General features: G+C 41.6%; 2 protein-coding genes across 2 annotated transcripts; one reads left to right on the top strand and one right to left on the bottom strand.

Moving 5' to 3' along the window:
• Positions 1–320: 320 nt before the first annotated feature.
• LOC117461221 (uncharacterized) lies at positions 321–9,946 on the bottom strand. Its single transcript, XM_034103010.2, has 12 exons — positions 9,861–9,946; positions 9,501–9,591; positions 8,242–8,272; positions 7,165–7,242; positions 6,923–7,062; positions 6,715–6,840; positions 5,939–5,984; positions 5,784–5,843; positions 2,740–3,146; positions 1,227–1,331; positions 806–893; positions 321–647 (listed from the first exon to the last, which is right to left on the bottom strand). Exons 2-12 carry the CDS (start codon positions 9,573–9,575, stop codon positions 607–609), a joined length of 1,197 nt encoding a protein of 398 aa, XP_033958901.1. The 5' UTR covers positions 9,576–9,591; positions 9,861–9,946; the 3' UTR covers positions 321–606.
• Positions 9,947–10,419: 473 nt separating this feature from the next.
• On the top strand, positions 10,420–24,040 carry tex10 (testis expressed 10). The gene is made up of 16 exons (XM_034102481.2): positions 10,420–10,572; positions 11,073–11,276; positions 11,391–11,578; positions 11,658–11,984; positions 12,067–12,279; positions 14,962–15,214; positions 15,291–15,403; positions 15,553–15,800; positions 16,772–16,907; positions 17,817–17,986; positions 19,223–19,400; positions 20,029–20,251; positions 22,514–22,594; positions 22,896–23,080; positions 23,235–23,445; positions 23,558–24,040. Exons 2-16 carry the CDS (start codon positions 11,094–11,096, stop codon positions 23,678–23,680), a joined length of 2,832 nt encoding a protein of 943 aa, XP_033958372.1. The 5' UTR covers positions 10,420–10,572; positions 11,073–11,093; the 3' UTR covers positions 23,681–24,040.
• The last annotated feature ends 89 nt before the right edge of the window (positions 24,041–24,129 follow it).

Here is a 24,129-nt window from a genome sequence, read left to right as displayed (position 1 = left end):
GGATTTACTCGCAGCTTTAATGCTGCTGAAATGATAATGGGATGGAAATAAAAGATTAATGTAGTTAAGGAAAGCTTGAAGTCATTTGATATTCTCACTGAAACTAGACCAGTTGAAGACTTTTAGGACTACATTCAGAGACTATTTGAGCACTACCCATTATCTGTGCATAATTTTAAAAGATAGGATGGAGGATCAAGGAGTAAAGAGAAGATGCCATGAGGCTAAGGACAATAGGTCGGGTTTGAATCCCAGATATCTGAACACCCTGAAGATTGTGTTGTGAAAAAAGTTAGTTGGAATGAAACAAACACCTGTAATTTCCTTCATTAATTTTAATAGAACAGGGCCTTGGAAAATAAAGAATAGGCATACACTTATGTTGAGTTAAACTGGTGAACACATGTTTGTTTTACTACCCAAGTTTTTAATCTTCACATTCTAAGAATAGATACAAACATTAAAAAAGGAAGACCACTAAGTAGCAACAAAAAATATGCCTAAAAGCATCAGTGTAAAAAAAGAAATTATGAAATCGACATTTTCAAATTTTGCCCGGTCATAATTGATGCGCGCATAAGATGATCAATGGATTGCTTGTGATTTTCATTTGTAATACTTGGGTCCCGTAGAGTACCTGGATGGACCTGCAGAGAGACAGAAACACATAAAATGGCACAATATAGAACATTGGGAAAGTAACAGGAATATGTGATCCATAGAAGGTCAACAAATGACCAACCGATAACCTTCTACATTTGAGTCACTTCAAATGGAAAGGCTCAGAGGAGACTTGGTTACATACCTGAGAATGGATCACTACTGCCCATCAATTTGGGGGTTTCAGAGGAGAAGCCTTTGGAGCTCATGGAGAAGCTGTTCAGACTAGAACCCTGAGGAGGAAATGAAGACAAACATTTAGGGAAAGATCATCAGATTCAGAAACGGGTTTTGTCAAGTAGTTTTACACATACGAGGAATTTGCCTTGGTGCATACATAAATAGTTAAAAAGTAAGAACCAGAAAATGAAATATAAACAATTGAAATTATTATACATTGAGATGTAGACCAATTATTTACATGCACAGGTTTCTAAATACAGATGTAATAGTAATACAGAGAAATATGGGCACATACAAATCAGATAAAATGTTTCTTACATTTGTTTTTACTAAATAAAAAACACAAGAACAGAAACGGGTCTTAGTGAAAACAAGCTCCATACCGACGATACGCTCCTCAGTCTGTAGTCCATCAGCACATCTGTCAGTTTCTGTGTCACCTTCAGCACCAGCTGTGCGTCACTCTCATTCTCAATCCGGAAAGTATCCTTCAAATACAATTTTTAAGGAGTTAATAAACGTTTAAAAAAGGTCCCATGTCATGGCCATTTCTACTGATCATAATTCCATTGTTGACGTCTACTAGAATAGATTTACATTGTTCAATGTTCCAAAATGACATTGGTTTCTCATACAGCATCTCTGTATAGTATGTGTATTCACTCCCTGTCCTAAACGGCTTGTTGGAGCTCCTGCCCCCCCTCCCTATGAGCCCACTGTGCTCTGATTGGTCAGCTCTCTTCTGATGAGTCCACCACCGTTACAGCGGAACATCAGTGATTATGTGTTACAATGGCGTTAGCAACCAGAAAATGACAAACATGAGAATGCTGCGTGGGGTCGGGGTGCCGTGTTGGCGGGATGTTGCAGGGCTCGCTGCTGCGAACAGTTTGAGCTGGATTACTGGGGTCGTTTCCTGGTTGCTGCGAGACAGCGCGAAACTCACCTGAACTCAGCCTGAGTTTCGCTGTCTCAGGCTGAGAAATCCGGAGACGCGGCTGAGAAAAGATAAGAGTGAGTGGCCGTTTCTCAATCTCGAGGATACTGGCTTCCAGGCCAATATTTCAAGGATGCTACGTCATCGAGTGCCGCCGAAGTACTGTTCCAATCTCCAGCATACTTGGAATTCCACCAAGGCCGCGTCCTTGGTTTGGGGGAAATTTCGAGGCTGCACATGGGTAGACTTCGCGTCCTTAAAATCCCCACAATGCTTTGCGCACGGACCAATTTCAAAAACCCTTGCGGAGAAACATTTACATGTAAGTAGCCTATGTAGTGGCGTAGAACATTTGTTGGTAAATATGTGACTTTGTTACATTTGTTTGTTATCACCAAAATGTGTTCTGTGAAAGTAAAGCAAGTTTATAATTAGATAGACATTGTGAGGTATTTATTTTCGGTACAGTTTGTTGAAACTGTTAGAGTGGCACACTTGTTAGCCTGTTCCATTCTTCTTCGTTTTCCGAAGCCGTGGCTTGGAAGCATACTTGCTTTGTTGCTGAAGGAAGTGACTTGGAAGTGACTACCAAGCCAGCATCCTCGAGATTGAGAAACACACAGTGTGTGTGTGAGTGAGGAGCTCCACGGATTGGTCCATTTGGACCTGGGCATGGTTACGTCACCATACTCGGGAAGAAAACAATGGAAAAAGAAATCTCCAACGAGGCGTTCTGGGGCAGCATAGACAGGAGTTTTACTCGCTACAGGGTGTACTTTGAGGGTTTGTGACTCTGCAGATCGTTTACATGCAGAAAGCGCTACATAACACACAAGGGGACGGGTAATAACCGGAAAAGCATGACATGGGACCTTTAATACAAACACGAGTAATTTTACAAAATAAATGGACAGTTGTTAAGCTATGGAGGAACCTGCTGTGAGAAATGTAACTCGTACCAGGTAAGTGAGGAGTGTATTAGGAAGGTTGCCAGTTTCTGGAGCAGCCCCCATCAAGCCTGGTCTCTCCAGTGCCTTGTCCATTGGTCTGTTCATCTGGCTCCTCCGCATTTGGTTGCCATGGTACTCATCAGGATACATACTGACCGGGTCCTCCAGCAATCCACCCCTTCCATAGCCACCTTTTCCACCACCTGATCCAAAACTGTCTCTGATCCCAGCTGGGCGATGACCCATACCATCTGGGTAAGGTCTTTGATCCATACCCGAGCCGAGGGACTCTTGTCTGGTCGGGTAATCCAAGCCTCCAAAGCCGGGCTCCCCATACTCTGCCCCTGGATAGTCAGAGGGAAGTCCTCGCTGAGGAGGAAACTCCTCTGAAAACCTTGAGTCGGAGAACCTGGGTCCTGAGGGACATGTTACATTAAAATTGCAAATTAGGTCAATGGAAAAACAGCATTTATCAGGGTTCGTACAAGTGCTGGAAATCCTTGAAAATGCTTGAAATTGTACGAGGTGTTTTCAAGGTTTGAAAAGTGCTTGAATTTTGGGAATGGTGCTTGAATTTGTAAATGCTTTACTTCGCTTTTTAGATTAAAAGAAAATAAAGAACTCTGAGCGTGCTTAATTGCTTCGCTTTTACATAAAACCGCTCCGCTCCGGCCTTCCCGCGCTATGCGCGTGACCGGCAAGTGTTTGTGTTACGTGTGACCTGGGAATTCTGATGAGAGTGATAGATGACAGTACGCCAGGAGGTTGCAGTTACAACGAGTGTTGGCTAGCAGAAGACAAATACAAGCCATGGCTAAGACGAGGGTCAAGCCCACGAGTAGTTTTCAAAAAATAACGATGGGAGAGTATGCGCTGACGAGCCACATGAAAGATACGCCGTAGTAGAGCATTTTAGATTAGGCTAACGTTGCATTTTACGTTTGTTTAAGTTAACGTTGGCAAGCTGAATAGCGAACTCGATGAGCGATAATAATAATTGCAGGGGACAATCATTTCAGAGGAGTGTACCTATGTTATGTGCGTTACAGTCGCCATCCTGTGGTGTTCAGATGATTAAGCACTCACTGTTGTAATTCAACCCAGTCTCACGGCAGTTTGTGTTATAGTCACGAAATATAATCTATTGATTCGACAGAGCGATTTTAAAAGCAATGTATTTCTACTGGTAGTATGTTTCGTGCCTAAACCAAATGTGACTTGCTCTATCGAAATCAGTCACATTGACCCGAAGACACATTTTCGTTTGTATTACTGGTCTGGGGGAAGCTCGCGAGTGTGTTTGTGTATTTTTGCGTTTGTGTGTATTGTGTTTGTGTACCGGGGAAACACTCACGAGAAACACCGGCTGTTGTTGTGCCTGCTGTGACGTTAAGTTACTCCGTTCTCTGCTTGTAATTATGCCGTTACAAGCTTCAACGTTGTATTTATCATCTGAATTTGCGGAAACAAGTTTAATATTCTTAAAGCCAATACTTTGTTTATTTGAAAACAAACTGTCCCAGACCCTGTCGTGTTATCTATGATTACTATACGCCTTTACTTCATAATTTCAGCCAAGGGAGGGGGAGCAGCGCTGCGAAAGAGCAGGGTGTGGGTTGAGAGGTGCCTCTTCTTCCCTTTGCAAGCTTCAAAAATGTATTTATCATGAGATTTTGGCAACAGTTTCATATTCTGAAAGCAAAGACTTTGGGTGTTTTGTTTGATTTTAAATAAACAAACTCTGAAAAACTAGTCTTTTTACACAAATCCACGTTTATTTTTTAAATGAGCCGTTGCGACTTCCGACTGATTTCGATCGAGCGGGTCACAAATAATAACAAATTAGAAGGAAAAATATATATACAGATTTCAGTATTCTGAGACTCTGAGCCCCATTTATTTTCCTCACAGATGGCAACAAAAGCCCGACATTATACGATTTAAAATAAAAACAATAATCGTGGCTTGATATTGAGTAATAACATGTTTTTATGAACCCCACAGCTTCCGGTCTTCCACGAAACACACTACCAATAGAAATACATTGCTTTTAAAATCGTTCTGTGTGACACGAAAACAAGGGGAAAATCGTGTTGGTGAACACGAATAAATAGATTACATTTATTTCGTGAAAATATAGTTAAAGTAGCGACAGTAAAAGTAGTCATTGTGCAGATTGGTCCATTTCAGAATAATATATATGATATGTTTTGATTGACCATGAAAGTGTTCTCAAAGCTGGTGAAGGTGCAGCTAGTCTGAATGACTTTGTAGACTGCAGGGTAGCTGGTGGATTTACTCCAGGTGGAACTAAAGTCTGATTTAACACTTGATTATATTTCACATCATTCATCCACATCTGTGAAGTAACTAAAGGTATTCAATACATGTAATGGAGTAAAAGTACACCATTTACATCTGACTTGTGTTCACTGCTAACCTAAAAGTATCTAAAAAATAGTAATCAATAATGTATTAAAAAGTTATTTCGCTGATTGTTTTATATTGGCTCAGCCAGGTTATATGGGAGGCCCAGTCTACGTACAGATGGGTCACTCATTTTGAAATATTAAACTTAGTTTTCTTTAATTTTTCATCCTCATGTAGAATTCTATTATGAAACACACATTTGGTTGTTTATCATAAAGAACATCTGATTTAACGTGAGATAGGGAAATAATCATTTGAGTATAAGTATGTGTATATAAATATGTAATTTACAACAGCTGTAAGATGCTTGAAAATGCTTGAATTTCACTTTGGAAAAGGTGTAAGAACCCTGATTTATTGACATCACACAGATAAATTAATAGTTTGTCAAAAATATATGGAAGAAAGTAGGGTACTTCTGTATGTATACTTGCTGTTTTAGTTTTTTTTAAACAAAAAGCAGAAAATCTCCATATACGAGAAGGTAAAAACTGAGGTTTTGTATGAAAACTTAAAGATTAATTGATGGTGAAAAGAGTTGACAAGTATTTTCTTAAGTCGATGGATGATCGATTAGTTCACTTATAGCTGCAGCTCTAGCTTAAATTCTAAAAATGACTTACCAAAGGGTGGCGGTCCCATCCCATGCGCAAGTGGAGCCGTAGCTTTAGGAGCTGCAGAACCTGTAAGGGACAACGGGAAATGAGAGACATTCACAACTCAGGCTTACAACAGGAAATCCTTTTTATTAAACCAATTTCATAGAAGAGAAACTTACGGAGTCCCTTAAAAGCAAGAACTTCATATGGCTCCTTCAGAATTACCTAAAAGCCACAACAGGAACAAAAAGATGTCAAATCCACAATCATGAATAAAATAAGCAAACTCAAATGTAAAACCTCAAATCGCAAAAGTAAGAATCTTTTATTTAGAACCGTTGGGAAAACACTGCGTAAAGTCGATACTCTTTTTTCATTTATTTGATAGTAAAGGGTCAGTCAAAATGCAGCCTTACAGTTAATCTGGCACAATGTAAGCTGAAATGCCAGGCAAGCCTACAATAAACACATTCCTGATAGATTGTTACCCCTCACAACCTTTGAAATAGATTTCTAATCTAATTTATTAATGATGTTATGACTTGTATTGCGGTGCAATAAGCCTTTAAGTTCATGGATGTAGCACTAAAACTAGACCTTCTAGATCAGGGGTTTTCAAAGTCAATGCGGAAAACCCGCACTTACACAGGTAGGTGGAGGCAGGGGCGGACTGGGACTAAAAATCAGCCCTGGAATCTCACCCAGCCCACCCCACCCAAATTGGTAGAGCACCCCTGAAGCTCTCTGATGCGCCACCCCCTCACACTTTGAAAACCGTTGTTCTAGATTGTATTCAACCTTGTCATCTACATCTGCAAGCCAACGCAACCCCTTAACACAGACAATTAATTTCCAATGGTCATTTTAAGCAAATAATCTAGCAATATCCTTCCCAGGATGATAAAAACAGCTTTTCTGCCATATTTCGCAGGGATATACGTCAAGTGACACCCACCTTGATTTGTCCTCTTCCCTCAGTCTTCTCCACCTCGGCTGAAACTTCTTTAATGGTTTTTCTTACAGCAGGGTCCCTGATGGCCTCTTCCTCTTCATGGGTTACCCTGTTAGGGTACACCTTTTTCTGTGTAAAGACAAATAAATATATACAAAACATTTCCCAATATTGTGCATTTAGGGCAGATTAACAAGCCATCAATACTCACCAAATATCTGAAGCTGTGTTTCCAGCCTTTCACATGGGCAAGCATATCATGCTGCAAGCGGGAGACGGCACAGAGTTTGCACTGGTAGTGTGGTGGGACAGATTTACTGGGGCTACGGTACTCCCACACATACTGAAGACCTGTAAACAAGTCATGATCATTTTTTTATTTTTAAAATCCATTTGATAGAAAGAGAAGAAGGTAAAGTAGATGTTTAGGAGGGAAATGTGCCCTATGCTTACCAATGACACACTCTGTGAGCCCCTTCAACTGTTTGCTGAGAGCGGGCAGGGTCTGGATAGTTGCCCCTTTGGAGAACACTGGAAGACACAACAGTGGTCAACACAAAGCAAGAGCTTTATAGTGACACACGACTGACAACAACATTCCTGTCCAGAATATTATTTCAGCGGGCCACTTTGTTATACATTTATGGGGTGACCCCTGGGATCATAATAATCATAGTTAGGAAGACACTGAAATTCAGAAAGTGTGTTAGGTTCCAACACTGCCTTCATTGTCTGGTAATGACCAATTAATTAGAATTCTGTGTGAACAGAACAACTTATAGAAACCCAAACTCCTGTGTGCCTTCGAAGCCAGAGGGAAGAACAGGAACAGAAGTTCTCTGCTAACTCCCATTTAGGCTTTGATGCAGGGCACCAGCTCCCGTAATGTACCGTCTCTCACTGTGTCAACCACAGAAGAATCAATTCTGTGTTGCACTAAGGAAGCAGTCCCAATGTGTGAACACAATAAAAGTCTGCATAACTTAAAATACTCTGGTTAACAGGTAAGGTTTACTTAGATAAAAAAATATTAACAGCATTCAAGCCTGTGTAGCACAGGCAACTGAATACCACAATGAATACTGCATCCAGCAGTCTAAAGAAGTTTTTCTGGTGAGCGCACAAGAGCACAAAAAGTGCAACAAAACTTGCAACCATTGCAGCTGCATGGTTGTATTACTGTATGTGCTGCTGCTTTAGGTGTCAGGAGGGACTACTGGAGCTTATGGTGCTGGTCTTTAATGTAGCAACATTTTAGGAGAATGGGTTGACATTTCTAAAATTGTTCAGAACATCCAAATGTTGAAAAAAAAAAACTACAATAGTAGTATTATGGCAATTTACTGGAAAATGTTTTGCAAGATTATTACTGCAAAACCATGTATGGCACCAAACAGCCCCCATCTCTGAGAGTGCCAGTCTCAAAAAGTGGAGAACATTCCACCACCCATGAAATGAAGCAGGGAAATCAACAAGATCTCAAGCTTCTCCTCTTAGCACTGGCAGTGGCACGGTGTATAAATGACTTACCTATATCAGCAGAATGCTGCGGCTGCTTTCTCTGTCAAAAGGAGGGAATTAACCCACATGAAGGAGAGAGACACATACAGGCATTAGTGACAGGATGAGACTTAGTAGAGGACTGATCATTCTTGTCCATGTCCGCCACACTATATATGCCATGGAGCCATTATTTTCCCATGTTCCCCAGGACGTCTGCATCAAGCAGCAACAGTCAAACAGACACATTATTAAATAGTGTCTGAATCATGTGAGAGACTTGATACACTTAAATGAAGACAAGTGTAATATTCAAACATTCCACAGTGGCCAAATTAAAGAAGCCTGAGATCAAGACCTCAGTAATTTCCCAAGGAGAATTAAATTAAAATGTTGCACCAAGTCTTTGCTCTTCTTTTCCTGTGTTTTCTTCCACTGTGTATTTTGGCCTTACACCCATTGTGGGTGCCCATCCAAGTTTGACAGGTGAAATAAGCAAACACAAATAACAAAACATTCACCCCTTTTACCTAGAGAGGGGCAAAGAACTAGCTCCTTCAAAACGTTGTAGCCTTGATTTAGGTTTCTCTCAGGAAACCATCATGGCAATTACTCAACCAGATACAAATAGAATTTCATAAGGGAATTCCAAATGTTCCATTTGTCGCAAATATCTCTCACGAAAAAGCAAATTCACAATTGTAACATTTATATTTGTTGCAATAAAGTAAAGTGCTGTTTATTGATAGTCTTGGTTTGTAGCGGACTTGCATATTAATGTAAAAATATGCTATTAATCGCTTTTTTTTAAAGAATCCCACAGGGAGCCCTGCTAAACTTTAGGCATTTTTGGTTCACAACAGGACTGCTTTCAGAAGTAAAAACTGAGAAGCCTGCCCTTAGACTTTGGTTCAGTGAACCCAAGTCTCAGAAATAGAAACTTTAAGCTGTTTCAGTGAACTGAAGACATGTTGGCATTGTGAGGTCAACAAACTAAACTTTGCTAAACACAGACATTCCTTTGAATCACAACAGCGATAACAGGCCACATATGGAAGGCCAGGACCACTGAGTGGGTACGTTTTAAGCCCAAGAGCACACGGGCTGGCACCAAGTCCACCTGCAAGGACTGCTGTCGCCTGGCTCTCAAACACGCACCACAACAGCCAGTGCACATTATCATTAACACAACAATCATGGTTTATTTATGAGAAGTCAGCATCATGTGCATGATGTTATATGAGTTTAGTTTTATAAGTTGTGTTGTTTTCAGCTGAGTGCCGTCTTACCCTGTTATTTCTCTTTGGATTGGACTGCGGCCCATTTCTAGGTGGATGCTGGTTAGCTGAAGAATTAGCCTCCATTTTCTTAGTTTCTCTACTGTAAGACAAAGAAAGAGATCGTATCAAAAACATTTATAAACCAGGTAATCAATATTCTACATAAATACGCTCACATTCGTCCATGTTATCTTATCTGAGCAGAAACTCGTTGCGTTGTTTGGTTTCAACTGAGGCCCAGCCGAGGCTTAAATACAACGGCTTTTTGTCAATCATACGCTAGCTGTGGACGCATCAAGCAAGTATATACACCAAATATCATATGTATCTCGACTAGTTAAAGGGTAATCTAATAAAAACCTAACTTACCTGATGTATTTTAAAACAAACAGCTAGTTTCTCCAAGCACAAGGTCGGCAGCGCAGACTAGCTATGAAAAAACAAAGCAGCCTCGAAACCAATGGGGAAGCGGCGCTTCTGCCAGTTTAAAAAATACGATATTGGACAATTTTACCTCAGCACTATAAAACAAAAACAAACAGACCCTCATAATACATCTGTATTAGTGTAAGTTACACTAAATCATCCAATATTGGGCATAGGACATCTCTCAAATATATAATTTACTTTATTAATTCCTTATTATAATATTGGTAAGGCACTTGTGAGGACAACTATGTAGTGCGTTTGTTTTGTGAGCCAGGGTTTACCGTTGTAGCTTGTTGGAGCAAAATTGAACACTTTTATATTTCTCAGACACTTGGTGACAACTATTGTATTTTATTCATTTTAATGAAAATGAATTGCCTAAAACATTGTATAAACAGCGACAGGGTTCACAGCTAAAGAGGTTTTTAATTATAAGCCCCGCAGTGGCTGTGCCAACATCTCACCGGGTGCGTTTGATATGTACACACAGTCAAAGGACCCGACGCATCAACACGAGATTGTAGACAGAACAATTTATTTTCATATGTATTGATCATTTTTTGCAAGGGGCAACCTTTTAACGCTAGACACCGAGTGTGTGTTTGATGTTATATAAACCTACCACTGCATAAGCCAATAATCTTTCCCTTTGGTAAGTAAAATAAACGATCTGTCCTGCATGCTGCTGACCATGGTACGTCATGGTTAGCTACAAGCTAGCTAACGTTAATACAGGTGCAGAGTTTTATTTTTAATGTAAAGCTGGCCTAGTCTGACTATTTGGAGAAAACATTTGCTCTTTGTACAGTTTGTTCTAATAAATGTATGTTTTATTTTCTTTAGCGGTCCATTCCAAAGGTTGTGCAAATCTGAACTTTTTCAATATAATAATAATACTTTTCAGTACCATCCATTAAGGAGCGTTTCATCTCTTAGTTTATCATGCAAGATTACAATCAACTCAACTAGAGACACATGGTTTTTACTTGACAAGAACAGTATGAAAAATTGTTAAGTAGAAGAAACATGTAAACACTAAAACATAGTACAAGTACCTAACATGTGTACTACAGTGGAGTATTCGAATAAGTGTTCACAATTACATTGAAATCAAAGCACTCATTATGTCACTTTTATGTTTTGGTTATGCAGACCGCAGTGTAGACTGCAGAGATGAAGTTCAAGAAGAAGAAGAGACAGGATGACTTCCAGAAAGTTAAGTTAAAGGTGGGAAAGACGAAGCCCAAAGCTGATAATGCCACCAACACCAACTTCCGCTCAAAAGGAATCCATCTAACTGAACAGCTAAAGAGAGACACAAGCGGCCCAACCACACACAGACAGCTTGGTTTAAATGTAAGTTATTCACCTATGTTTCACTTGTATGCAAAAGCATGTTTTCACTACAAATTAATTTTTGGAATAATACAAATTGTATGCTTTCTCTCCCTTTTCCTCCTCCTTCACCAGGACCTCATGTCACAACTCCACCATTACAGTGCCAATATCAAACATAGTGCCTTGTTGGGTCTGAAAGAGTTGCTGTCCCTTAATCCATCTCTGTTAGAGCAGCAACTATCTCGCCTGGTTTCTGAAGTTGCAGCTGTTTTCACAGACAAGGATGGCAATGTTCGTTTGGCAGCTACACGTGTGCTCAGGTTAGGAAAGTAACAGAAATCTAATCGTACAGTAAAGATAATAATGGCTTAACTGTTTAAAATTATGCTCTTCATCCAGGTTCATTGCACAGTCTGTGCCTGCAGAACGAGTGGCTCCTTTTTCCCCCGTCCTCAGTGCCCATCTCTCTTGTGCGATGACCCACATCGAGATAAGCATCCAGGAGGACGCCATGAAGATCCTTGATGTGTTGCTGGAACACTACCCTGCTCTGCTAGCAGCAAGGCCTGCAGTTCTCCTCACTAACTTCCTCGAGTTGATCTCTCACAGACAAGGCAGTGGAGGTTCCAAAAAAGCCCAGGACCCTAAGGCGCGCAACTGGACACTGTCAGTCAACCCTAACAGGACTGTGACTAGTCAGCAGTGGCGGCTCACTGTGCTCCTTAGGTAAGGAGGCCGTGTGCACAAAGATTCTAAAGAGTTAGTTACATTTTAATTCTAGCTGCTAAACTCTTGTTTTGTATTTCAGGCTTGGGCGCTTTCTGCAGGCAGTAGTTGAGGAAAGACCAGTGGAGGAAAGTGATATTTTTAGTCCAACTGAAGGAGTATTTGGCTCCAGTGGAGAGGGCCGGCTAATGCCTCTGAATCTCAACTGGGAAGAGCTCACCTACAGCAAGGTCGGGGTGAAGGTGTATGAGCACTCTGGGTCCAAACCAACTCCACGGTCCACCTTTAGACTCAGGTACAATACCACAAACTCCTGCAACCCTCAAGGAATAGGAATCAGAGACAAGATTTATTTTAACATATGACATAACAAATACCTTGCTTTGTTTGAGTTGACTTGAAATACTATCATTGTTATAGTAGGGCTGTACCCAGTTTGAGGTTTTGAAGCTTTATCCATTCAAATTCTAAATCTAAATTGAAATGCTGCGCAGCTTTTTCTTTTAAACTATATGCATTTGGTTCAAACCTGGTATTTGTGTACAGTTGCAGATAAAAATAAGGCCACATCAATATAATGTATGTATTAGTGTACTACTGTAAGTATTATAGACTTAGATTGCTTAGGTGGCTGGCTGTATGGGATTGTTTCTGACTCATGTGATCTGAACATTTTAATAAATTCAGAGTTGTTAAAAAATATTTTTACATTTCCAGTTAAACATATTATTCTATATATATATGTGTGTATATATATATATATATATATATATATATAGGGCTGTCAAGTTAACGCGTTAATAACGCGCTAACGCAAACAAAAATTAACGCCACTAATTATTTTAACTCGATTAACGCATGTATTTTTTTTCCTCGGCCGCCCCGTAGTTTCAGAGCGCATAGAGTTTAAAATACCATCTACAAGCTGATGCTGCTGACAGCCCCGCTCCTGCCGCCCGCTTGTGGCAGACCACACTTCCACGCTCACCGGCAGGCACCGACTGGCCATCGGCCATGTATGTGTGGCCCGAGCGAGCGAGAGAGAGACCTTGGCCCTTTCTCATTTCTCTAACTCCCCTCCTCGACTCCCCTCCTCGACTCCTATCCTCAAGACTTAGTCCCGCCCACAGGAGATGCGAACGGAGGAGTCGATGAGGGGAGCCGAGGAGAGAGGAGGGGAAGCAGCAGGCGGTTAGAGAAATGAGAACTCCTCTCCTCTGAGCGGTCATTTTAAAGAGACGTCCATTAATGATGACAGGAGGCACAGCAGCCCTCTGTCTGATGGACAGAGGTGTTCATGACGACTTATATATTTACTTCGATTCATTCACAGTGCGGTATAATGAGACAATAACAGGCTACAGATGCGGACACACACACACACACACACACACACACACACACACACACACACACACACACACACACACACACACACACACACACACACACACACACATATATATATATTTATATAAATATATACCATTTCAGAATCAAACAGAGCACTCTCATAATAACGTAACACTATCAGAGACTGGATATATCCCCCCCTCTCCCCTCTGGTCGCTACAATGAGGAAAATAAATTACGGGCCAAAAGTTTTATTTACAAGTATTAAAAGTAAACAGAGGACACCAAACCAACTGAAACCTGTCTGTCCGCTGCATCTACGCACTGTACAACACACACACACACTGTACCACACACACCTACAGCTCCTAAAGCATATAATCAGGCTACAGCCGTTGTGTATTTTATTATGTGAAGCACTAAATGGTTTTAGAAAAATATGGACTCTTTGTTTGTAGATATAACTACAGCAAATGCAGAGAGTAATGTAGGCCTGTTATACTGAGTGATATATATTTTACACACTGCTCTCCTTTCTGCACGGACCTCACAGCTGTTCTCTCTGTAAACATCGCGTTGGGATGAGAGCAGTTAATAAAATAATATCCAGGGGATGCATGCAGAGCTGAGATAAGTCCGGCCGTGCGTCACGACTCTTTGAAACATCTCTGTTCACGGAAATGCATCCACGAAGGAGCCGTGGAGGACCCATCAGTGTATCCTCGGTTATAGCTCCTCCAGAGAGCCTCCTCGACGCTCGATCCTCGGTCCTCGAAGTGCATTTAGAGAAATGAGATGTCCTTCAACATGGCGCGCTGAAATTCATTTCCGGGTCACTACCGGAGGACCGAGGAGGGGGATTTGATGAAATGAGAAAGGACCCATACGTGCATTGTTGTTGTTAGCATCTGGTGCTAGCTAGCTGCGCTAACGGATATAAGGAGCTGTTTAAATGAAAACAGAGGAGCGACATTTCGCCACAACTGCGCCGAGCACTTGACTTTATGCAGGCAGCCAGACAGTGGGACATTGTAGGAGAAGTCAGCTCGGATAGTGCACGATCCATCACACACACACACACACACACACACACACACACACACACACACACACACACACACACACACACACACACACACACACACACACACACACACACACACACACACACACACACACACACACACACACACACACACACACACACACACACACACACACACACACACACACACACACACACACACACACACACACCATTTGTATTGTATTATTGTATGAGAGAGGTTCCAGGTTGAATTGAGGCGAATATTTGTAATGTTCAGAGGTTGTTGTGTTTAATATTCATGAGAATATTTGTCACTGTTCAAATGATAATAAACATTAGCATAAAGCATATTTGTCCACTCATATGTTGATAAGAGTATTAAAAACTTGAAAAATATTCCTCTAAGGTACATTTAGAACAGATAAAAAATGTGCGATTAATCGCGATTAAATATTTTAATCGACTGACAGCCCTAGTATATGTGTATATATATATATATGTGTGTATGTATATATATTATATATGTGTATAAATATATGTTTAACATGTCCTTTATTATATTCCCTGGCCGTGTAGACCAGAGGTTGACACTGGACCCGCTGTGGGGGAGGATTTGGACTCAGCTGAGGCTGTCCAGAGCTTTGCAGCCACACTGGTGCCTCTCTTGCTGGAGGTGTGGGTGGAAGCCAGCACCAGTGACTCTCCCTGGAACAACTCTGAGGGCGCTCACATGCTCAGCCCTGATGCCATGTCAGTAATGTTCCAGGTGTTGTCTATCCTGCAGCTGCTGAGGAAACTGGCACCACAGCAGGAGCACCAGGATGCATTGGTGAGGAGAGGACAAATATAACACAGTGGTCTTTTTGTACAAGAAAGTAGTAACTTAAAAAAATGCCTTTCTGTAGGATGCATGGTTTTATAAAGAATACCTGGGAGATTTTAAGCAGCACTTCATGAAGAACTTTCCATATGATGCTCGGGACACACCCAGACATAGAAAGAAGGTGGATCTCAAAAGGTAAGGAATATTTGAGTGAATATGTCAAGAAAACATCCTTACTTATTGTTTTTGATCATCCCAGTATAAACGACCCAGGAACTGCAATCGTACCTTCAGTTTTATAAATCTTTTACTAACTTCTCTCATGCCACTAACCATTCCTTTAGGAGTAAGCAGACTGCAGTCGTCCCGGGTTTGACGGTGGAGCCTCTGGCCCTTAACATCACACTTTGCCAAGTCATGGTGTCCCTCAGCCAGAGACAAGGACTCGGGCGAGAGACAGACGGAGACTGGCTGACGCCTCTGAGGACGTTTGTCCGAGACACTCTGGGCAGCGGAGCGAAACTGAGCTACAGGCAGCTGCACATGCTGCTGGGCACGGTGTGGAAGATGGTGCTCACACAGAGGAGCAAAAGTAAGCATGTGCTGTGTGTTTGTGAAACAGTGTCTGGTTTTAATAGACACAAAAGCATGAGGTCAATGAGATTAGAAGAGTTCAATGTTATTTATAAAGCAATTAGGGACACAGTACAAATCCCCATATTTAATAGATATACGTTTTTTTTCAGTGCTTTATGACAAGAGGATAAGTTAGTATCCTGATACTAGTGTTTTAAATAGAATATATTTGTATTGTAATATCAGTGTTTCCTCTAGGATGGAGTCATAGCAGCGGTGCTAAGGCACGCGGGCTTAGCAAAATGTGAGCGCGGAGCTCTTGGAATTTCTTAGTGCGTGCGAAGTGGGCCCCCCCAATATGTTTCTGTGTCTGCCAGCACAAGAAAGGCTCTTGAGGCTCGACAGGTGTATTTTGCTAAATCACCTTTATTGAACATACAGTAACACAAATACTACACATCCACATAACAAACAATCAAAATAAAATGTATGCAATTTAATTATTTGAACCTGCTTTATTTGGGGGTGGACCTCACATCCCCTAGGGGGGTCCGGGAGCATGCACCCCGGGACGATTTTTTTTTTAAATGCATCAATCTGGTGCACTTTGAGCACAAAATGAATTTATGGATACAGCTCTCAACACTCGTATGAAAGGGAGCTGTATACTTTTCAATAATCCAAACATCTTTAGTTTATGATCACAACCAATAACAAATCATTTAAACTTGTTTATTCTTATCTTATGTTACCTATTAGCATTCTTTCTTTTTCTTTATGCATATTTTACTAATCCCTCCCCTTTTTAAACTGTTTTTTCTGTACTGTCCTATAGTACACATTGGAATGATTTCTTACTTTATTTTTTTACAACTATATTAAATAGATAAAGGTGTGCTCTCTCGCGGCGCGGCGCTGCTGCTGAATGTATATTGGGGAAACACTGAATATTAACATCAATGTGTGTTTGTGTTTGTGTTTGTGCAGCAGTGACAGATGACCTGTTGGCAGCAGTGTACGTTTACTATAAGCAGAGGAACCTGACTCTACAGACCCGCTCTCTGCTGCTGTCTTTCTACAGCAAGCTCTACCTGCAAGAGCAAGGACACACACACATAGCAAGGTAACCTCTTTGTTGAATAGGACCTTCAAACTGGAGATTTAAAGCACATGCTCATTGTATCACAGCAGTAGTATGTAGGGTAACTGATTTGTATATCAATTTATTTTTGATGATTTAAAATCCAACTAATAGAACTTTACTTTCAATACCTTAATAATGTTAATAATCTCACAAGCTCAGCTTTTGTGCATTTTGAGCACAGACCAATAACTTTTGGGAAGTATTTGAGATTGAGCATTGTGTCTTGTATTGTCTTCTTGAAATTGGTGCAGCACAATATGAGCCAAATATGCCAAAGGTTGTCGAATATCGCAATAGTGATGTTAAGTGCAATAAGAAAACAGATTTCAAAGTGTAATCACTTCTGCCATTCAGCCGATTTAAATGTAGTGCAAGAAACCAAAAACAAATTGCTTGTTACAATAAATATTTCCAACATTTTAACATTATTTAACTAATATAATAATGCAAACAATAAAAAAATTATGAAAGATATAGTTAACTTTTAAAGTGCTGTATTCTACTCATGTCTCTCAACTAATGCAAAAATACCTGATTGCAATATTTCAATATATATGCGGTCATATATATATAATGACGTCTAACTCATGCTAACTGATCCAGGAATATGTCTTCATGAAAAAAAAAAATGGATTGTTATTCTTGCTTGCAAAGGAAGTGGACGACAAAGAAATGTTTGCCTTTGGGTATTAAACAACGGTACCCTACTTTTTTTGTAAGGCTTTTAAACATGTAAAGAAATCTCATTGACAAAATGTGTCTATGCAAAAATAGTTTTACGGACTCACAAATACAAATTCTTAAGATTGAAAAACCTTTCGCTGCACCTTTCAATACCCGTTTGGTTCATGTGTGCCTGCCTCTGTATGTTATTCTCTGTCTCTGTAGGAGTAAGGTGCTGTGTCGTTGGTTGGCCTCTCTTCCTGTGCAGTTGTCCCAGCTGGGCCACCGTAACCCCGCTCTCTCTGAACGACTCATCCTGTCCATCCAGGCTGCCGCTTCTCGAAAACACAAAGACCTGCTCAAGAGTCTGCTCACAAACGCCTGCAAGCTCTACGGTAAACACAACTCAATCAGAGGCACAGACAAAACGACCAAGATCAGACGATATCAGATGTGATTTCTTATATTGAATTTACTTATCAGATTCATATTGCTCTAATGTTTCTTGTATGAACTTGTTGCCCCTCTGGACACATCCACTCAGCCTGTCAGGTGTTTTCCATCAGATGGCACATTTCTGTGACAGCATTGATCAGGGTCAGGGGTTAACGTTTGAAACCCAAAGAGTGGTAGTAGAATAATAGAAAGTAGTCTTTTATTTTTCTGGTTTTGTTAAATACAATTCCAGATCAGTCATGACTTGTGCTTTAAGCAAGATTTTTTTTATTTCAATGTTGTAAGAAATATATACCGTACTTTTCGGACTATAAAGCGCACCTGCATATAAGCCGCAGCAGTTAAATTGTCCGTCTGTCTTGCTCTGGTTCTGTCTCTCGGTTCCACTTTTACTTTGGCGCGCTACCTGTCTCACTCTTTTCCGGCCTCCAGCTTTTCCTGCTGGAGCCCGCCGCTTAAAGGTGGCGGGCGCGGACCGGTCATAGAGCCCATAGAGTTAAAGGTGGTTAATTTTACCTGTAAAATCCATAGATTTAGGAGGTTCCCTAGTGGCCGTTAGCTGTACAAAAAAAATGGGGAAAAAAGTCGCGGCTTATAGTCCGAAAAGTACGGTACTTCTTTTCACATGCATTAACAGTTTAATATGATAGAGAATGCAGAAACAATATTCATTTACTAAAGAAAATATATACTTAGTTACACCATAGTTTCCCTAGGCGGCGCTGTTACTGCGGGTTTCCCGCCCATACAGCTTTGTAAAAATTAACTACAACCAGAGGCGGAGAGCGGCAAACCCCTCTTCATATCCACTGCTCTGAGGAACGTCAGATAGTTAAGCTGCTGTGTGACAGAGGGGGCCTGGAGTGGAGGAGGGAGGGGGGTCTGATAGAAACTGCCACACAGCCAGCAATTGAACATCACAAGACTCCTTTTGTCTGAGCACTTCAGACATCAGCATGTGCGTCAGAGAGAGGCAGAACACCACACTCATTATCTGAGCTGTCACTGTAGAAGCAGCTATGTCCGTCTGTCCTTTTTTCTACTAACTTGAACACATTCTGGTTTTCCTGGTTTCTCTTTTTCTTGATAAAGCTTCATCTTTTATCCCTAAAGTTCGTAATGACTTTTCTTTCTACGTAATAACATGCAAAGTGTGCGTCTCTGTGTGTGTGAAGACCCACAGGAAGGAGTTGTGGTGCTGTTACCAGCCGAGTCCCAGCAGCGGATGGTGCAGCTCCTCTACTTTCTCCCCAAGATGTCCCAGTCTCTTCTGGCCAATCTGAGCTGCTGCTGCACCACCGGACGAATCTCTGCCGGCCTCGCTGCCTCTCTCATTCGTATTGTACACTTTAGGTGAGCTTGAGCATCCCCTAACACCTGCAGAGGCCACATGAACTCGTGAAAACGTGTGTTCCACAAGACACTCCTGTTTAGAAAAGACATTTTTGACAGTGCAGGAATGACCTTACTGCTGGAGGAACAGATACACTCGTCAGGAACAGGGGTTGGAGAGTCAGAGCACTCTAGCCTGTCACCATCAGATGGCAGTATTGCACTTTCAGATAGAGTCCTGGCATTTTTTCCATGGGATGTGTGTAATGGGTATAATACAAAGAGCTCTTTGGGAGGCTGGAATGCTGCAGTCGTCTCAATGATATTTATGTCTGCATGTGCCTCACGGGCTTCAAAACACACTTGTAATTCACTCACATTTCTTACTGTTATGGATCCATCCTTCCCTCTCGACAAGGAAACATGTAATAACTATGTTTCTGTGCGTCCTTGTCCTCAATATGATTAATACTAATACTTTTCGTAAAAAATGTATAGGACTGAAATCATAATTTGGAAATTAAAGTTAGTGGTTGGTAGAAAAAGTGTGACTTTTTGAAGTTGCATGACTTGCAAGCTGTGGAAATGTTTGATTCTCTTTGTGCTTGTGTGTTTTTTTAGATTATAATTAGTTTAATGTGTTCTCCAGATCATCCCTGAGTGGCTGGTCGGTTGGCAGCGAGGAAGCAGCGCTGGAGGACGTGAACTACATCAGCTTCTTGTTCTCCACCCTGACGGGCTTCTCGACGGAGAAGCTTGCCGCCCTGCAGGAGGCTGACGACGAGAGCATCCTGCCTCCCTCCCCTCTCTCACCCCTCAGCCTGTACCCCACCCCGATGGAGCAGTTCACACACCACTGGGATGTTGTTGAGGTGCGTTCGCTGTCTTTCATATCATTTCCCCAAACCTTTCATACATTCAAACTCTTACCAAAGCCGCTGCCAATCAGAAGCACTTGGGCGAAACATTAAAGAAAAACCTACAAAGGATAAGGAGGTGGAAGAAATGACATTGTTTTGAAAATGAAAAAGTGTTGATATTCTGGACAGTGCTGTGGTCTCTCCGCGCCCGCTGGTCCCTCGCTGTCTCGCATATAGAGCTCAGAGGGGGGAAGCTTTATCGTGGCACTACGGCTAAGAGGGGAACCTTTATCGCGTTGCGCAGGTTGGACATGTGTGGTTATCGGGCATAGCGGATATGCACAAATGCTAATGAGAGCCCATGGCATGATGGGAGTGTGACATTTCTGCAAAGAAATTACAGTTAACGTAACTGTGCCCTGGGGCAAGTGTGTGTGAGCAAGTGGGGGGCTTATAATCACTAATTCAGCTCCTCAATTAAGCCCTCAGATCCTGCCTTTCTCATCTCCCTGTCTGAGTCAATCACAGGCAAGTGGCAGGAAAGAGGAGGGGGGGGGAAAGTGGTGGCGAGGGGGGGCAACATTAAGAGATGGACTGTGTCAACTCTGGTTCGACTAATGAGACGGGATTGTTTTTAATGACGGCGAGAATGCCAACAGGTGCAACGTTCTGACACACAGTGGCCCGCGACTCACTGCTGCACCTCGGCACGCACTAAACTCAATTTGATAAAAGATTATGAGAAATTTGATTTGGATGTAAAGTTATGAGGGCAAAGCTGAGCCTTACATTTCACTTTTAGGAAGTTTGTTGCGGCTTTTTGTCGTCACCTCAGCAGGAATTGCATTTAGATGCTGTTTAGTGTCTTTTTCTTCGATACCTGTGAGGTAAAGGCCTTACTTTATTCAGGCAGGGATACAGCATACATTTCAGTGGTATGATTATTGCAGGTAAAGCTGTTCTTTTCTTCCATTTATCTTCAATATGATTACTGCTGCTTTAACCATCCTGTGTTTAAAGAAGAAAATGTATCTTTACAGTCCATTGCCATAAAAAGATTTCTACCAAAATCTAACAAGAACCCTTTAATTCTTCCATTTACAACAGGGGTGGGGAACCTTTTTCCTCTCAAGGGCCATTTAAATTTTTTCAACATCCTCCGAGGGCCGTACAAATTATTGACGTCTGCTTAAAAATACTAAAATCACAGCCCATTCATTTCACCTTTCTTTCATGCTGTGCAAAGAAAAAGCAACCTCTTAATCCAGATATTTTACCATGATTCGCGCATGCATGCACGTGCACGGTTGTGGCATGACCACCAAAACAGAAAGATATGGACACAAGATGTGTGCAATTTAGTTTCCTATCCATGTGGACATGATTTAAGTGGGGGGGGGGGGACCTAACCTCCTAAGATTTTTTTTTAAATGTTGAAGTTAAAAGCATCAATCTGGTGCACTTTGAGAGCAACATTAGGAGATCTATGGATACCTCTCTCAGCACCCATATGAAACGGAACTGGAAGCAGATTTTCTTTTTCTTTATGGATATTTTACAAATTACTCTCCTTTCAAACTGTATTCTTGTTTATTAATAACAACTTTTTTTACTGTCATAGTATTTTATACCCGTTTACTGTATTCTCTTATTTTTTTATAACTATAATGATCATATAAAGATGTGCCTTTACCTCACTGGTAGTAGAAAAAGCTTCTTATATTCGTTAGCATAGCTAGCTAACCAGATGCTAATAACAACAAAGCTATTGACTGTATGATCAGTATGACAGATGAACAGATCGCCACTGGGCTTTCAACTAAAGACACAGCCACGCAAAAACTGCGGCATGTGTACGGCTCCTTATGGGTACTGACATTTGTGAAGTCCCGGCCCGGAGCGGCGTTCTGGTGCTCTGCTCTCCGGCAGCTCTAAACCCCTGTCAGAGGAGACATATACCACGTGATGACACGTTAGGCTCGTGTTGTGTTCAAGTACCCTGACCGTGGCCAGGAAAAACAGGTACTCGCTTGTTACATATTTTGCGGTCTAGATTCTTAATTTTTTTTCTTTTTTGCGTGTTACCTCGAGGGCCGTATCAAATTGTCTCGCGGGCCGTATACGGCCCGGGGGCCGGAGGTTCCCCACCCCTGATTTACAAGCACAAAGCATTGTGGTCACATTGCCTACATTTAAAGGTCCCTCCCTCTTGAAAGCAGTTTATCAGAAAAGGAATGATTTCGATATGAAATAATTTTGTCGTTTCATTCACAGGAAGTCTGCCACTGTCTGGAAACTCTGGGTTCAAAGTCTCAGTGCTTTGACATCGTACAAAATGGCATCTGCAAATACCTGGTAAGAAGTTTTGTTGAGTCGTAGTTTTTTTTAGAGCGTGTTTTCATTCCATTTACAGTTTTTCTTTTTGCTTTACTGATGTTTTATTTGAAAAACATGAAAACACGTTATTGACTAAACATCCTGTATATCGTGTGTGTGTGTGTGTGTGTGTGTGTGTGTGTGTGTGTGTGTGTGTGTGTGTGTGTGTGTGTGTGTGTGTGTGTGTGTGTGTGTGTGTGTGTGTGTGTGTGTGTGTGTGTGTGTGTGTGTGTGTGTGTGTGTGTGTGTGTGTGTGTGTGTGTGTGTGTGTGTGTGTCAGATCAAGTTGGGGGTGGTGCCTGACAGTATGGCGGCCGGGCTGCTCAGAGCTGTATCCAGATTACTTGACCTGTCCGTCCTCCCCATTGAGCCCGTGCTGCGCTTCCTGTCTCAGTGCTGCCTCAGCCTGATGGCTCTGCTCATCTCCCTGGAGCAGGAGCTACCTGCCGAAACCAACCACAAACGGTGTGTTGAGCAACGACAACCATGTTCTGATCAGTGTTTTGAAACAATCTCCTACTGATATTACATTTGACCTCACCAGTTGCAGTTTCCCCATTATCATTCGCTAAAGATCTTCAATAATTGGGATTCTAACACCTTTGTGTCATGTTTGCAGGGAGGCAATATGGGGTGCTTGTGTGTCAGCGTTAAGCAGCGTTCCTCGCCTGCTGAGAATGGTTCTGCAGTTGATGCGTGTTGGAGATCTGAGCGAGGAGGAGCTGCCACAGCTCGGACAGATCCTGTCCATGCTGCTGCAGCACACACCCATCCACAACCAGCTGCTGGCTAACGCTGCCCTGCTGCAGGACATCATACAGCAGCTCACGGTAAACACAGTTCTTACTCACAATACTACAGGGGGGGATTTTAGGGATTTGGATGGAGAGATAAAGCTTCTCATGGAGTGCATTCACCTATTTCTCTCTCTGTGTGTTTCAGAGGTATTCCCGGGGTGCGACCAGGGAGCAGTGGCTGACCGACTTGCTCTACTGTTACAGTGTCACCGTGGCTCACGGCTCCTCCACTCGCCGTGGAAACCTGGGCCTTCGAGACATGTACTGACCGACCGGCACCCGGTGTGTTGCTCAGTACACCCTCTCAAACATCTTACAAAGACTCAAAACACTCGCAGAGCACAAATGTGACAAGTACATACAACAAAACCTACAGTCAAAGATACAGTGGAGTGACATGTTTTTGTATTTTGAGTGAAAATAGATACTCCACATTCAACCTCTATTTTTGTTTTCTGTGTGTGCTTCTTTTATTGCTTCATTCTTAGACTGGTAATTGTTTGTCATTCTTTGCCTCTTTGGAGTACTTTTGCCGGATGTTATCCAGGGCTTACTGGGGCACCTGGCCTCTTTTGATAAATAAAAAGGGAGCAAATAAAGGTAAATCCATTGGGCTACCTTCTGTCAATATTTGTTTTATTTCTTATAATACACATTTTAAAAAACAACATTATTCAGGTATATCAAATTACACAAGATGGATTATTATTGTGCAAA

Source organism: Pseudochaenichthys georgianus, chromosome 16, assembly GCF_902827115.2.
Source record: "Pseudochaenichthys georgianus chromosome 16, fPseGeo1.2, whole genome shotgun sequence".
In the NCBI taxonomy this organism is placed as follows: Eukaryota; Metazoa; Chordata; class Actinopteri; order Perciformes; family Channichthyidae; genus Pseudochaenichthys; species Pseudochaenichthys georgianus.
Note: the sequence above shows the minus strand (reverse complement) of the source record. Positions and strands in the feature narration are given on the sequence as shown.